The sequence below is a fragment of the Oryzias latipes genome, chromosome 18, assembly GCF_053564925.1.
Source record: "Oryzias latipes strain Hd-rR chromosome 18, Olatipes_Hd-rR_3.1".
In the NCBI taxonomy this organism is placed as follows: domain Eukaryota; kingdom Metazoa; phylum Chordata; class Actinopteri; order Beloniformes; family Adrianichthyidae; genus Oryzias; species Oryzias latipes.
Window position 1 is genome coordinate 19,826,122 of NC_136254.1, and position 15,512 is coordinate 19,841,633.

General features: G+C 40.7%; 1 protein-coding gene across 1 annotated transcript in view; it reads right to left on the bottom strand.

Moving 5' to 3' along the window:
• arap2 (ArfGAP with RhoGAP domain, ankyrin repeat and PH domain 2) overlaps nt 1-15,512 on the bottom strand; it is a 181,467-nt gene that overhangs the window by 39,530 nt on the left and 126,425 nt on the right. The window contains exons 17-18 of the mRNA XM_023966122.2: nt 8,473-8,575; nt 7,228-7,417 (exon numbers count right to left, since the gene is read on the bottom strand). Of these exons, the coding sequence (XP_023821890.1) occupies nt 7,228-7,417; nt 8,473-8,575 (293 nt within the window). The remainder of the gene's footprint in view (nt 1-7,227; nt 7,418-8,472; nt 8,576-15,512) is intronic.

A 15,512-nucleotide genomic window follows, 5' to 3' on the forward strand; every position in this document is an offset into this window, starting at 1 on the left:
TATACTGACTGAATATGCATTTCTGAGTTTGCACATCACAGAAAACGTGTGGTTACCCATCCTGTCAAGCATGAGAGATTGAAAAGACAGTAGATAAGATACAGTTTTAAGGATTTAGAGGAAAATGAGAAGATCTGTCTGCTCTGCATGTTTGCTGAAGGCAACGACTGACAGATCTCTGTCTAAACTCACCGACCAGATTCTATTTCAACTCAAATAAAATATGTGAAAAACAGAATTGGGGAAAAAGCATTTGCCCATGTCCAGATGTTTATCTTTTTAATTTTTTCCCTATATTTGAATGATTAAAATCTTCAAATAAATGTTATCTCTAAAAAAGGGCTCAATTAAATAATAAATTAGGCTTAAACCTTTGTAGCCCCGTCTGAAAAATCATGAACACATAAGAACCCATGGTGACATCAGTAACAAAAAAAAATCAGAAATGGCTTCTGTCCTTCTCTTGGTTTGTGGTAGATCTTGTAGGATTTTCATTTTAAGGAAAAATGAGTCTGGATTCTTATGGGTTAGGTCAGAAATGAGTTGTAATCACCATATTTTTTAAAGGTGTTCAGTTTGATTTAGTTATTTGAGATTTGATGTTTAATTAATCACTTTATAAAATCTCTTAAAGGTAAAGTGCACATAGCTGTTAATAAAAAAAATTCAGATTTGTATTACCGTTTCAGAACAATTGGGGGGGGGGGGGGGGGGCACTGGTACGCATCTGACACAAAGCTTCTGGTAGCTTTGGGACTCTGGGGAGAACCTTAGTGGGAGACTGGATGACAATGACTACGTGGGAGAGTGCTAGTGCTAAGTTCACACCTGACATTTGTGGTGTGTAGAAGAACGCGCTGAACATTCATCTTCTGCCGTTTATTCCCTTTCGGGGTCACGGGGCTGCCGGAGCCTTTCCCGGCCGCTTGTGGGCGAAGGCAGGGGACACTCTGGACTGTTCGCCAGTCTGTCGCAGGGCCACAATCACACACCCATTTACACTCACACTCACACCTAGGGACAATTTAGAGTGATCAATAAACCTGTGAAGCCGTGGGATAGTGGGAGGAAGCTGGAGACCCGGGAGAGAACCCACGCATGCACGGGGAGAACATGCAAACTCCACACAGATGTTCTGTTTCAGGTCCCCCAGCCAGGACTTGAACCAGGGGCCTTCTTGCTGTGAGGCAAGAGCGCTAACCACTGCGCCACCATGCAGCCCTCAACGCGCTGAACACGGGTTCTTAAATGCCCCTTCTGTTCACACATGACTGCTGCTATTCATAACTAGCGCATATACATATAGTTAGAGGCGGCTTAGTACGAAATGTTGATGCAGTGCAAATCTCCCCAATCTTGCTCCAGACTCTTTCCTTCACATCTTTAATCCTAAAGATGAAAGACTTGGTGTCTTATAATGGTGTTAAGCCAGGTACAAATCACAATTATTCATTTTCTTCCATGATCAATTTTCAAATGGTTGGTACTTTCTATGAATCAAAAGGGACGTCATCCATATGTCAAGACTAAATCCGAGTCCCTGATTGGTCAAAGTTCAACCGGTTTACCTTTCAATGTGAATTCAACTGCAGGACTTAGAGCCTGAAAACTGACTTAAAAGCCTGCATAGCAACGTGTAAACATGAGAGTTTTGAACGTGGAAGCCCAAAAAAAGCCCATACGTGCCTTTATTTAGGCTTTTCATGGCTTAAGATCTTTCACCAAAGACATATCTGAGAGTTTTGACGAAATGTTCAGTGAACTGAGAAGATAAAAATTGACCTTTTGTAATGTCTGTGTTCGATTGCAATTGAAATCAAATCAAGGAACATGACACAAGCAGATGTTCTGGGGCTACTTTATCACTTCAGGGTCTTAACTTTGGCAGAAAAATCAAACTTGAGGGTACTTGTGTTTAGCAGGAGGACAATAAAGTAGGCCAATAGTAGGGATTTATAAATCTGATTGAGATGCTCAAAATGGAGCCTAAACAGTCTCCTTAATTTGGAAAGGCAGTAAAATGGCAGAAAAAAATGATTTTACACGGTAATACAAAATTCCTTTTGGAGTTTGACACTTTCAATTTATTTAAAACATCTTTGTAAAGTGTTGTAAAGTTTACACAGAATTGTATTTTTTATGGTAAAGGGGATTTTCAACTCCAAATCAAATTGGAGGATTGTAGGTTTGGTGTCCGCCTTGTCCACCCATGTGTCAAAGTGTCTTGCAAGACAAGACACTGAACCCCACATTGGTCCTGGTGGTTACAGGTTGATGCCAGTGTTTGGAAGCAGAGCTGCCATCAGTGTGTGAATGTCTGTGTGCGGTGCATAGGACTGTGACTGTAAAGTGCTTTGGGCCTTCAAGGAAGGTAGAAAAGTGCTATATAAGTATCCACCCTTACCATTTCAATTATGGGATTACTCAACTTTTTGAGCTTTTAAGTGTATTATAATGTTAATTCCTCACTATATCAACCCCAAAGTGGAATTTTGATTCTTTCTCGCTTTTCAGAGCATTCTTCAAAAAACCTGTGCTCAGACAGGTCCTCCCAACCCAAGAAAATGAGCGGGTTCTCACATTGTAACACAGATCAAAGAGAACAGCCCCTTTCAGGAAGAGCCAGTGCACTCACTTTCTCCGTGGAGCAAGCGGCGATCGGCAAAAACGCAATGATCGATGCACAATGTACACATTCATCTTTGCAAAAGTTTGGATGCTGTTTGTTTTCGTGGGCGAAACTCAGACACGCTGCAGAGGACGACTTTAGGTTGATGTCATGAAATGAGCGGCACCCACAAGGAGAGAAAGACGGTGCCTCAGTGATTAAGTCATTTCACTTCTGGGTAGGATAGGGAGCTGCAAAAATAACACATATTTCCTTAAACAAAGTACCGTAAATTCCGGACTACAAAGCGCACCCGATTACAAGCCGCACCCACCCATATTCACGTGTTTGACTGCTTTTATACATACACAAGCCGCGTCAGAGTACAAGCCGCGCATGTGTTAGCCGATATTGTCATCCTGACAGATCACGCCCAGCATCCCAGAATGAGTGCAATTTATAAGCACATTGTGGGTGGTGCCAGTTTTGCCTCTGGGTCACTCAAATGAGTGTATCGATATCTGTCAAACAGCATGGACCTATATTCTGTTCACAAGTCCCTCAGTTATGGTGTTTTTATTTCATTTTTTTTTACTTATTGACAATCTAGGTATCTAACATAAAATTACAAACAGTAACCATATAATCAACATTACATCCCTCAGTTATAATGAGGAAATTTACATCCGCGATTCCACATTTCCCATGAGTCTTAGGGGCTAAAGGCGGGGCCAACGCCCGGCTCGCCATTCTGTTGTACGTGTTTAAGAATTAGCAAGTAGCAGCAGTGCATGGAGGGGTGAACGGGAAAAGCTCTCCTTCCGCTTGTGTCGCAGCAGCATTATGGGAGTAACAGGACTGGTTAGAAAACACAACGGTAAAATAAAGCAGCGGCGACTGAAAAGCGCGCGCCTCAGCGCGATACGCGCGCCTCAGTGCGGCGCGTGCGTCAGAAGTTTCCTTCCACAACAAACACTTGCTCCGCGGACGCCTCGAGTAAGCCCTGGCTGCCTCTGCGATCCGCTCCCGCCCCGCGCGCTCCTTGTCTCCCCTTCCTATCTACTCCGACACCTCTGGCCAGGGCAGCTTCAAGGAGGAGCACTTCGTCCCCGTTGCGCCGGTGGATGGAGCAAATCGTTTCTGTGCAAAGCAATCGGACTTAATACTGTACGTTTTGTGTATGAGGGGCGGATGCGTTGTTACGTGTGGGAGCCATCAGACTGTCATCGGCCCCGCAGCTCAATCAGCAGGAGAAGATGTCTCCAGCTCACACGGAGGCTGTGAGTTTTTCAAAGCAAAATTCCGCTTTTACGGTTTCCTTAGAAACCGTAAATGGAGTGTAAATTCACTCCATGCGCTGTTCTCTCCGTCACGCAGCAAACCGGCTTTTCCAAACCCGTTGGTGACGGTGGACTTTTTTACGCTGCTTTTAACGATTGCTTTTAACTTGAAAGCTTCATCATAATGTAGCGGCGATCACGTGCACGTTGGGTCTAATGGCCCCAAAGGATTCTGGGATGCGGCCGGGCATGCGTGTTTCGTTTTGTTGAACCATGACTGAAGTGTCTAAGACCTGAAGTCAAGTCCATGCTGTTTGGCTGCTAAGAGGTGTGTTGAATAAAAATGCCTCGTGCTTGGTGTTAGATACAGAATTCAAACTATTCACTGAGGTCGAAAGTACGTACATGGCGGCCGCCAATTAAATCCATAAATTAGCCGTGTCACTGAATAAGCCGCAAGGCTGTAAGCGCAGGAAAAAAGTAGCGGCTTGTAGTCCGGAAATTACGGTAATCTTTTGTGTGCCAGGGGTAAAATACTATCATATACATGGATATAGTTTACTATAAAAGGTTTAAGAGTAGCGTGGTATAGGCCCTTTAACATCTGATGTAGCCAACAGCTCCAACTGGATGATTATCCACAGGTGACAGAAACCTAGTGAGCTAGAAAGAGCCTAAACATTTCCCAGGAAAAAAAAAAGGAAAAATAAAAACTACAAATATGATAGTGACTATTTAATAAAATAAAAAATAAAGACAAGGTCACATTTCAAAAAGCAATAATGAGGCTAAAATAAAACACCAAACCTTTATTTACAAGTTACCAAAAATAAATAACTGAAGAAAATTTAAGTTGAATGGAAAAGACATACAGAATGGGAAGTCTTTGCATTTTCTTAACAGTTTTTCCCCCTTTTGTAACAACATGTCATGTTTACAGCCAGTATTATGAGACCTAACGCATAAAGCAGTTTAGTGCATTCCTTAAATCTAAGTAACACTTAGATTTTTCATCAAAATCAAAGTTACAGATCAAACCAAACATGATGAGGAGTGACTCTAATTTTTTGTAGCTCTGATGGCTCTCTGAAGTTTGTTCTTGACTGAAATTCTGAGACGGGGCATCATCAGCGAGTGATGCTGACACGCTGCAAATTATGAATCAAAAGGCTGCAGATTCTCATAAAACCCACAAGTTTCTTCATGCTCCTTTTTTTTGGTAGTTTTTCAGTTTTTTTCTCTTTGCAGCCAAGAGTCGTATAGCAGGTGGTAAAAATGAATTTGAAGACAATAATAGTTATGGGGCACACTGCCTATATTCATTTACTCTATACACCCCACTTTTCTTCTGAGGTTTTCTATTCAAACCTCCATATGAACTGGCTTTAGTGACGTATTAAATAGGGACAAAATATTAAACATCAAGTCTGTAGATGAAATAGGAGTAATGTAAATGATAACTGTGCACAGAGTGGTCTAGACTTGAGTTGTCATGAGTACACTACGCATCACTGACCGGCACTATGGGGGCAAACATGTGCCTAACTCTCTCAAACATGCATGAAAGTACCAACCATTTATCATGGACGAGAAATCAATAATTGTTGTTTGTGCCCGGCTGGAATTCTATGACATCAAGTCCTATATATACAGTACAGACCAAATGTTTTCTTATTTCTATGACTATAAAAATTGTAGAGTCACACTGAAGGCATCAAAACTGTGAAGTAACATATGTGGAATTATATACATAACAAAAAAGTGTGAAACAACTGAAAATATGTCATATTTTCTAGGTTCTTCAAAGTAGCCACCTTTTGCTTTGATTACTGCTTTGAACATTCTTGGCATTCTCTTGATCTCTTGGTCTGTACTGTATATCGGAATAGAGCTGTGGAGCCTGCAGAAAGCCTGTAGCAAGAATCGCACCACTTCGACATTTTGCACCAAACCTTTTCCAACCCCTGGTCTACACCATTTGAATAATTTCATGCATGCAGACAAACAGTCGAGTGTCTTGCCTGGGTTTTGTTCTTGTTTTCTTGTTCACATCACGATCAATGTTTGAGCGATTAATTATGGTCATCATGTACTCATTTAAACTGTAACCTTGGATTTATGTAATATTTTTGTCCCATCAAGTAAAAACTAAAGACTTACAAAAAGCTTCTGATTCAATGTTTTTCAACCAGGATGGTAATTCTGTCTTTTTTGCTTTTATAGAACCAGTTTGTGTGGAGAAATTCTCAACTAAAGTCTTCAGCTTTCTATTACAAGAGGCAGGAAAAAAACGGAAACTCTTCTTCCTGGTCTGGACTGCTAAGTTATTACCACAACATAGCAAATGCAGGCACATGAATCTAGGAGGAGAGCTCCTGAAGGTCAGATGAGTGTTTGTTTGAATGATGAATTGTAAACAATCCTCGTCCAGATTGAGGTTGTTTTTAACGGAAGTGTGGAGACCGCCTCCTCCATAATTTATCGTCTTAATTGGTTTCATCTGAACTCTTGTTCAGCCCTTTGCCTTGACAGCCCTCTGAGCAGGGAGGATTGTGTGATTTGGTGGCTGCAGGTCAGGTTTGAGTTAATGCTAAAATGTTCATTTTAATTTATAAGGTATATGAAAAATTATAATAGGAATTTATATGAGACAGGGATTTATAAAACATTTGCTTTATTTCTAATTGCTCCCAAATTTGACATGTTGACGCAAAAAAAATTATTCGTAGGGATGAAATAGAAAATGATGTGTTCTTATGCAAATTAAAGAAAATTCCATCAACACCTTCAGAATGAGAAACTATTACACTGTTCACCAGGTAGAATTTTTTTTATTTTCAGATTAACCCTTTAATTTTAGTTTGGCTCAAGTGATGACATTCTTTCCACTACTGTAACTCTGCAACCATTTATGGAATTAACATAACTCCTGTGGATTCTGTAGCGAACAAAAGCAGCTTTGTGCTGATGTGCAACAATTTTCCATTAGTTAAGTGTTACAGAATCAATTTAAATCAGCTGATTGTGATGTAATAGTGGCTAGCAACACTTCACTAGCTAAGGTAAAGTGTAACCACATTTCTCTGCTACAGAATAAGTTGGAATTATGTTAATTACGTAAAAGGTTGAAGAGTTATGGTAATTCAAAAACGTGTTATTTAGCTATTATTGCCTGTGACTTATCCAGTGTTAAAGGGTTGAAAAATCCCTTGTCTGCCCTTTTCTTTTCTCTATTCTCTCCATGTAAATTTTAATCTTCAATCTCAGCTCCTAAAGTACAAGTAAGCAGTAAAGCTTTGAGATTATAGCCATGCTTTTATTTTGCAATGCAATACTCACTGAGTTCCTGGAGTTGTTTGAGCTGCAGGAGTCCCTCTTCGTCTCCTGAGCTGAAGTGCAAGGCAGAGCCCTCCAGCATGAACCAGCCCACCCTCCAGCTGTACAGGTCGTGACCTTCCTTGTAGTGCAGTCTCCCGATCAGTTCGGCGCCTTTCCGTACAAGTCCCTCAAATTTCGGTGGGATAAAGCACTGACAACCAAAATGCAACCAAGAAAGAAATGATCAATGATACAATTAAAAGCTGTTCAATTAACAAACTAAAATATGTTTTCTGAGGTCTGTAGCAAAGGTATTTCTACTTCCTGTGTGTGTGTGTGTGTGTGTGTGTATGTGTATGTGTGTGTGAGTGCGTGTTCTTTTGTTTCTTTTTTTATCAATAGTAGTTTGTCATTGAAAGAAAGATAAAAGCACTGTAATACCAGACAGAAACCTATGGATAACTTTTTCAATGTTTTTCACTGCTGTAAAAAAGATAAATTTTTTGCCACTGGGGGTAAAAACATTGCAGAAGCACTTGTCATGTTGAAGGACATAGTTTGAGGAAAAAATAAAAATAAAAAAAAGAAAAGAGTATGGCAGATGTTTTTTGGAGCTGCAGCCCCCCTTAAGCTACGTTCACCTGGAACAAGTGTTCAAGCGACCATTTTCAATGAAAAGTCAATGGAAATGCGTGCCAAAGCGTGTTTCAAGCACAACTCTCCCATTCGCACGACGCTAAGCAAGTTTCTATGACTATTGAGCTCTGCGTACAAAAGGCACAGCCCTCAAGGGCCAATCGAAAGTCAAAGCAGTTGAACTTCTAACTATCAGGGACTCGGATTTGGTAGTGACGTATAGATGGCGTACCTTTTACATCACAGAAGTGCCAACTGTTTGAAAATTGATCACAAAGGGGAAATTAATAATTGTGGTTTGTGTCCGGCTGGAATTATTTCTACAAAATTTCGCTCCTATATCAGAATAAAGCTGTGAAAGAAAAAGCCAGGAGACAGATTTGTGAGGTTTACACCGCTTCAACATTTCACACCAAGCCTCATCCAGCTGTAAGTGGCAGACATCCCCAAGTAAACAGTAGAAAAGATGAGAAGAAGAGGCCTCTCCCTGCTTGTCTAGTGTGAACACCAAATGCTGAAAGCGTGTTCAAGAATCCATGTTTAGTGCGTTCTTGAACATGCCTCACATGTATGGTGTGAATGTAGTATCAAACTGGAAAAAGAGGAACAAACATTCCTGTGGTCCGTCACCTTTGTTAGCGCCTGGATCCAGTGATGCTGTGCATCCTGCGTTGCTGCTCCGATAGTGAGCGCCCGCTCTGTCTGCAGGTACAGCTCCACCGTAAACACCGCCCTGACAAACAGACAGGTCACAAAAATAAGCAAAAAAAAAAGGCAATTTGTTCAAATTCTTTCATTAAATACAACAATGCACATGTCACATTTTGAAGACAACCTTTTTTGGGGTATGACAGTTTAGAAAAATACGTTTATCTGGAGGACTGGAGTGATGTCTGTTTGCAGGACTTTTATGTAAGATTTCCTCCCTGTCATTTTAATGAGGTCATAGTTTTTTTAGAGGCAGTACAAAAAATGTAAATAAAGTTTGGGGGAAAAACAACCAAACCAGAAAAACAATCACGTTTTAATGTAAAAATTTAAACATAATGAGAAATGTATTAGTTTCCACAAACAAAGCAAAAAAACGGTGATTTTAGACTGCATTGTTCAACTTGTTTCAGTTCAATAGATCATTGTCAATACTAATAAAAACATATTTAATTCATCAGTGGTTGTGCTAAATGTGGCAACAACAGATCGAGCCATACACACTAATCTTAAAAACAAAACAATAGACGGACAAAAATTTAAAAACGTGTATTTTTCTTGGAGAAACTTTCAGAACCGTTTTCACAAGCTTAACTCCACCACCACACCATTGAAGAATTTAAAAACTGCCTTTCAGTTTGGTTTTTATGATTCATGAGCCAAAATAGTTCCAGACACCTTGAGAATTGATTGACAGACCTTTAAACAAGAAAACTTGGTTTGGAAATGTTTTTTATTTTGTTTAAGTTTCCAGCACCAAAATGAGGAAGCCTCTGTGCTTCACTGAGGACCCCAATTTGGTACATTTCATTCAATTAATGTTTACAATCAGTTGTCACAGTCTGACTTCTGCTACACTTTTAAAAAAAAAATGTTCTTATATCATGACTAAAATCAATCCAGGACTGAACAAATGACTGTTACACCATGGAAGATGATAATTCTTGAAATAGAGAATCTTCAAATGTTTTGCAACACGGCCCCCAACGTCTGGCACCCGTCCATCGGCTAACTAATATTGGATCACATAATGCACATTATTTTTTTAAATTATTAGATTTGGAATGATGTTTCTTTTTGGGCCTTGAGTTTGACAGATGTGGTGTGGGGGGACCGAGTCTTTAGTCACAAAGTACTGCTAAAGTTGAATACACAGTAAATTCAACTTTAGTATCATATTTAGGAAATACCAGCTTTTTGTGCTGATTGAATCCTATTTTATTTTGTTGTGTCTATCTACTAAACTCTTCTATTCATGTTTCCATTGGAATAGTTTTCTTTTGTGTGTGAGGCCAGTCTATATTAAACTCACCATAGTGAAACCTTGCAGTTCCCGCCCGATGGATCCGAGTCCACTCAGTGTTTTCCTGTAGGATGCGCTTCCCCGAGCGCTGCCCATGTAGCCAGCAGCGCTTTAAAAACGCCATGCTCCCCCCATTGCACGGTTTACAGCAGATAGTCACTGCTTTCTGATTTTGTAATAAAACACCTCATCTGTTATTACTAAAATATCTACTCACAAAGATATGTGTGTACTTTTACTTTTTTAATTATCAGTACATAAACAATGTTATGTACTGATAGTTCATAATACTACTATGTTTATTAAACTTTTTATATATATAAAGATGGCTCCGTGGACATTGTCGTCTCAAAATAACAATATTAATGTCAGAATATAACTGCATAACAACTATCTATAGTCTATGGCAGAAGTCCCCCCCCCCCCTTTTGGCATGGGAGCTACTTTTGAGTCGACAATGTCTTGAAGATCTACCTACCTCTATATATATATATACATAAATACTATTAGTACATGTTTGTGAGTTACATGTTTAATTGTACATTGTTGTTTATGTACTGATAATTAAAAACTACAAAGTAAGATTACATGAAGATACTTCTGTATTAACAGATGAGGCGTTTTATTACAAAGACAGAGAGCAGGGACTATCGTATGTCATGCGCTGTTGTAAACTGTGCAATGCGGGGAGCATGGCATTTCAAAGGCGCTGCAGGCTTCGTACAAAGTGCGTGCCACGGAAAACACTGCTTCCTTAATGAGCGCGTATTTATCGGGCGAGAACTGCAGAGCTGATAGCAGGAGGACACACGCGGGGCGCCTTCAAAAAACACTCCGGTTGTCCGGAGTGGTCTTCTGCCGGGGACTTGAAGTGTCACAGGGCAGAAAGCGACTTTCTGATGACAGACAGAATTTGCGCTTAGTGAATTTAAACACTTAAGTTTCATAGGATGTCCGATTGGCTGTTCTGCATGTCAATCAAGTCCCATACTTTTCGGTGAGGATTTTGATTGGCTGATTGATTTTTTAGAAGTACTTTTTTTTGGGGTTATTTATCTTTTCTGGCCTGCGATCGTGGATCGTCGTAATGAGCACCCCTGGTCTATGGTATTGGTTAGGAAACATTCAGCTGCCGGCAAAAAAATTACAAGATTACAATAACTACATTTGTGCACTTGATTTGCATCGAAAAGCTGTGTCCTTGAAAAACAACTTTAATTGGTAAAGCAAATTTAAAAAATACTTAAATACACTCGAGAGTTTATTCACCCACAAAAGAGGTTCTCAAAGGCAAAAATCTCACTTGCTGAGAGCAAAGAAAAAAAAGGGTGCTCTGTTAGTCTTTTCTGTGCCGTCGTGTTTCTCTTCACCTTCAGGTCAGAGTATCACTACTTTAATGGCCTGCACATTTGGCGCGAGGCAGGACTTCTTTTTTCTTGCTGTACGCTACCGCAAAGGTAGCTCTAAACGATACAGCTATGAGTGTTTAAGGCGACATGTCACCGGGGTCACGGCAGCTCGGCGTCGCTCTTCACACAGGTGCTAAGGGAACAAGTAAGACATTGGTATTTGTGTGCCCTCACGTGATCCCCAGCCTCTCTCTTCCTCGAGCACCCCCGCCACCAACCAGCCATCCTTTGTCTCCACACAGAAAGGTGTGTGGGAGCTTGTTAGAGGAAGCCCCTCGGGGAAAAGCACACTGTTGTGTTTGGCAAATGCTACGGTTCAGAAAGGACAGGAGGGATGACAGATGAACACTGCTGTAGGAGAGTCCCAGAGGTAGTGAGTGGCAGAGGATAAAAAGAGAAGCTTTAAATGATTTTTGTCACCTTTTATGTTTCCTTCATTTGCTTTCAACTTTCAGGCTGCAGCTGCTAAAGAAACTGTCATTCTAAACCTTCCAGAAGCCAAGAGTTAATCATCCTTTATATGGGTCAGTTGTACATTTCTATAGATGACTGGATTCAAATACTGCCAACTGTTGGTCAGAGGTTCAAAGCCTAAACTTGACAGACATTGCGTACTTGGACAAGACACTTAACCTCACATTAACCTTAATTGTGAGAAAAATTGTAAGTGAATGAATAAAAGCATTTGATAAATGACTCTGACAATCTTTCTTTCATTTATATAGCACCTGCTAAAAAATGTAGACTGGTTTAACAAAGTAGAAAAGTAGAATACATTGTTGAATCTTAACATTCAATCATATTTAATATGATTGAATATAAAAATAAATCTTCTTTGCCCAGGGTTGGCTCCAGCAGCCCAGAAAGGGATTTAGCTTGTTCAGAAATGGATGGATGGATAGTTTTTACCTTTAACACCTGCAGAATTTTGCCTGCATTAACTTGCATGCTTTAAATAGGAGCGTCCACAGCTCAGTAAACCGTTTAGGTAAATAATTTGTTGGAGAAAAATAGCACTGACCATCTGCGCAGGAGATTATAGAGGTCCAGGTTTTGTGGTAACTTCAGAAAATTCAGAGACATCCTTGTTTTCTGCTAAACCTAGTTTTTAAACTCAATTTTTATATTTGGAAATTGCTTCAAAAGTAATAAATGATGAATAGTTGGATTGTAGTAGTACCTGGCTTTTTGTAAATTCTATTGTTAGTTGTCAAACGCAAACACAGACAGCTACCAATACTAACACATAAAGTGTGTGTGCTAGCGTGAGTGTGGGTGTGTGATCTAAGGGCAACGAGAGAGAATTCCATCCCCAAGCTTGATCTGACCGTCACACATTCTGTTAACTATACATATTTAGGGGTACATTATTAGAGAATCATATAGATAGACCGGAAAGGCTCGAGACATATATAATTATGCATTCATTGTATTCTTGGTACTGAAAAAACAAAACAAAACAAAAAAAACAATAATGGTCTCCCTCCTGGAACCCACTCTGTAAATAATCATCTTGTCAAAAATAAATAAATAAACAAAACAAATAAACAAAGTTGAGATGATTACACATAACCATCAGACAGACTCCTGCAAATGAAGTGAATAGGACATTATAGAGAGAGCAGGGTGAGAAAGATGAGAAATATTGATATAGAAATATTTGATTCTCAGATGAAACTTAATATTGGTCTAGGAACTCCATGAAGGACAAAGTGCTTTTACAGTCACAGACCCATTCACCCAGACACACACATTCACACACTGGTGGCCGCTCCAAACACAGGCACCCGGCTACCATCCGGGGGCAAGGTGGGTTTCAGTGTCTTGCCCAAAGACACTTCGACTCATGGGCGTGCAAGGCGGGAATCGAACCTGCAACCTTAAGATCATGGGTCGACCGCCCTACCGCTGCACCACGGCCGCCCGAAGTGGAGGGGCATCATCCTGCAACATCCCTTTTATGTGGCCAAACCAGCATGCCTGTTTTCTAAGACACTGGTCCTGTTTGCCAGAATTGACACTTTTCCAAATCCAATCACAGGACAGCTTACATTTCATTATGAAAATAGGTTATTTGGTCTGGTACCGTTTCATCGGCCAGTTAGAAGGAGAGTTTGTGAGGCCCAGCAAAATGTTATATTTAAAAAATGGCTCCACCTAAATTTGTAATTCAACGTAGCTCATAGTTTTGGCATCCAATATCCATCATGCTGTAGAAGCCAGGAATATATGGATTGAGGTTTAAGCACAGATGTTTTATCTCTTCTACCCAACCAGACTCTTAAGGTGCTGTGTTGCTGTGGACAGACAACCTTACTTTTCCAAGCCAGCTGAGAAACATTATCTCTGCAATGCTTAGCAGGTCAGCCTGGGGTGTCTTTCCAGTGGAATCTCCCCTGTAAGGCATGCAGGAGCCATCTTTCAAATCCCCACACCACCTGAACGGGTTCCTTTCACCGCAGAGGAGGATCAGTTCCACTTTAACACTACACTTCTTTTCCTTTTTCCCCCCTCCTACAGCTCTTCCTTTACAGTGAGGAAAAAAAGAGTTGTATCAGTTCTCCTACATGTTCCTGCAACTGCCTGTACTCTGAAACACTCCTTCCCCACATGTGAACTTGATCCTGGCATAATTTACCTTGAGGCAACAGCTTGTCTACAAAAAAGGAGCAGGTAATATCAAAATCTCATTCCGTCTGCTCTGCTATCATCTGCAAAACCACACCGGTGGAGACTGGATGTCCCTACTTGATGAATCATCTGTTAGTAGGAAAGATGCAATCACAGAGACCACTGAACAGGACAGCAACACCTTCTTGCCTGGGACTGAAAATTCTGCTCATAAAAGTGACAAACAGGGTTGGGGACGAAGGCCAGTCCTAGCAAAGTCCAACTCACATCAGGGGCGAGTAATTGTACATGGTCTGAATCAGAAAAAAGGAACTCTAAATGGCTAGTACCAGCCGTAAAACAGATTACCTATTTTCTATCTTATTTTCTCAGAATCTATCAAATTCTGCCCAGTTTGGACTGAACGACTGGGAAGGAGATGGACACAAGAATTATAACTTAGTCTAAATAAATGTAAACTTTTCAAAAATTGTTGTAAAAATTAGAAGAGGATTAGGAAGAGGATGTGAAGATAGAAGATGATGATGCAAACAGTAGTTACACAAAGGCACATCATTAGTTCAAACCACTAAAGGAAGCAGCCAAACGAAAGACCTGAAAATAAATGTGACAAACCAGTGCGAAACGGGGTTGCACTGACAAAGATCAGTTATGTAGGTGGTCTAAGTACATGTTTGAAGTGGACCACATAGAATTTAGAGGGAAAAAAAGGGGCCGTGTCATTAATCTCACATACAGTTACTACATTTACATCAACTTGTCCTCTGGACAAGACAAGATTGGGACGTCATGCACCATACAGGACTCAGTGGATCAATTTGTCCATACCCACAGTGAAACTCTGACTCTAGATCAGGGGTGCTCATTATGTCGAAAGATGTAACGATGTGATGTGGCGGGCCATCAAAGATAATTAAGCAAAATTTATATATACATATATATATTTAAAAAAAAAATAAAAAAAACATCAGGGAATCATCATCCTCCCTGTGAAACACGTCACTTTATTGGCATGCAGAACGGCCAGTTGAACATCCTCTGGAACATACGTCACGGTGTTTAACTAACACTGAGTGCACTTTTTCTTCTCCCGCCACGCAGCGGGCCTCTGCCGGACCACTCCCGCCCGCAGGAGCATTTATTGAGGCCCATGTCCATCCCGGATCAGAGGTGAGGCACTGACACAGCCATCCTGCCACGGCGCCTGCTGCTGGCTCCTAGGTTCCCGGCCGAGGGATGCAGGCCCACTCAGGCAGCAGTGATGCCCAGAGCGAGGCACACGCTTCTGGAGCCCTGTCCATGGAACAGGGGCCGCCGTAAACTCAGTCGTGCTTATGTCAGCCGCGCTTTAGAAATTGCAATAGCAATTGACCCCCCCCCCCCCCCCCCAAAAAAAAAAAACGGTTTACAGCAGAGCATAAAACGTAATCGTCGCAGCTTTCTATTCTTAGAATAACACGCCTTAACTGTTCTAATTATGTATTACTACAAAAATAATATTAATACACAGGACAAAGGTATCTCCTCACAAATATTTGTCCAGAGTAGGACTAAGTAGAGAGGGTATTTTGTCTAACTATGAGTCCATTTACCTGACAATTTAACAGAAAGAAAGAAAG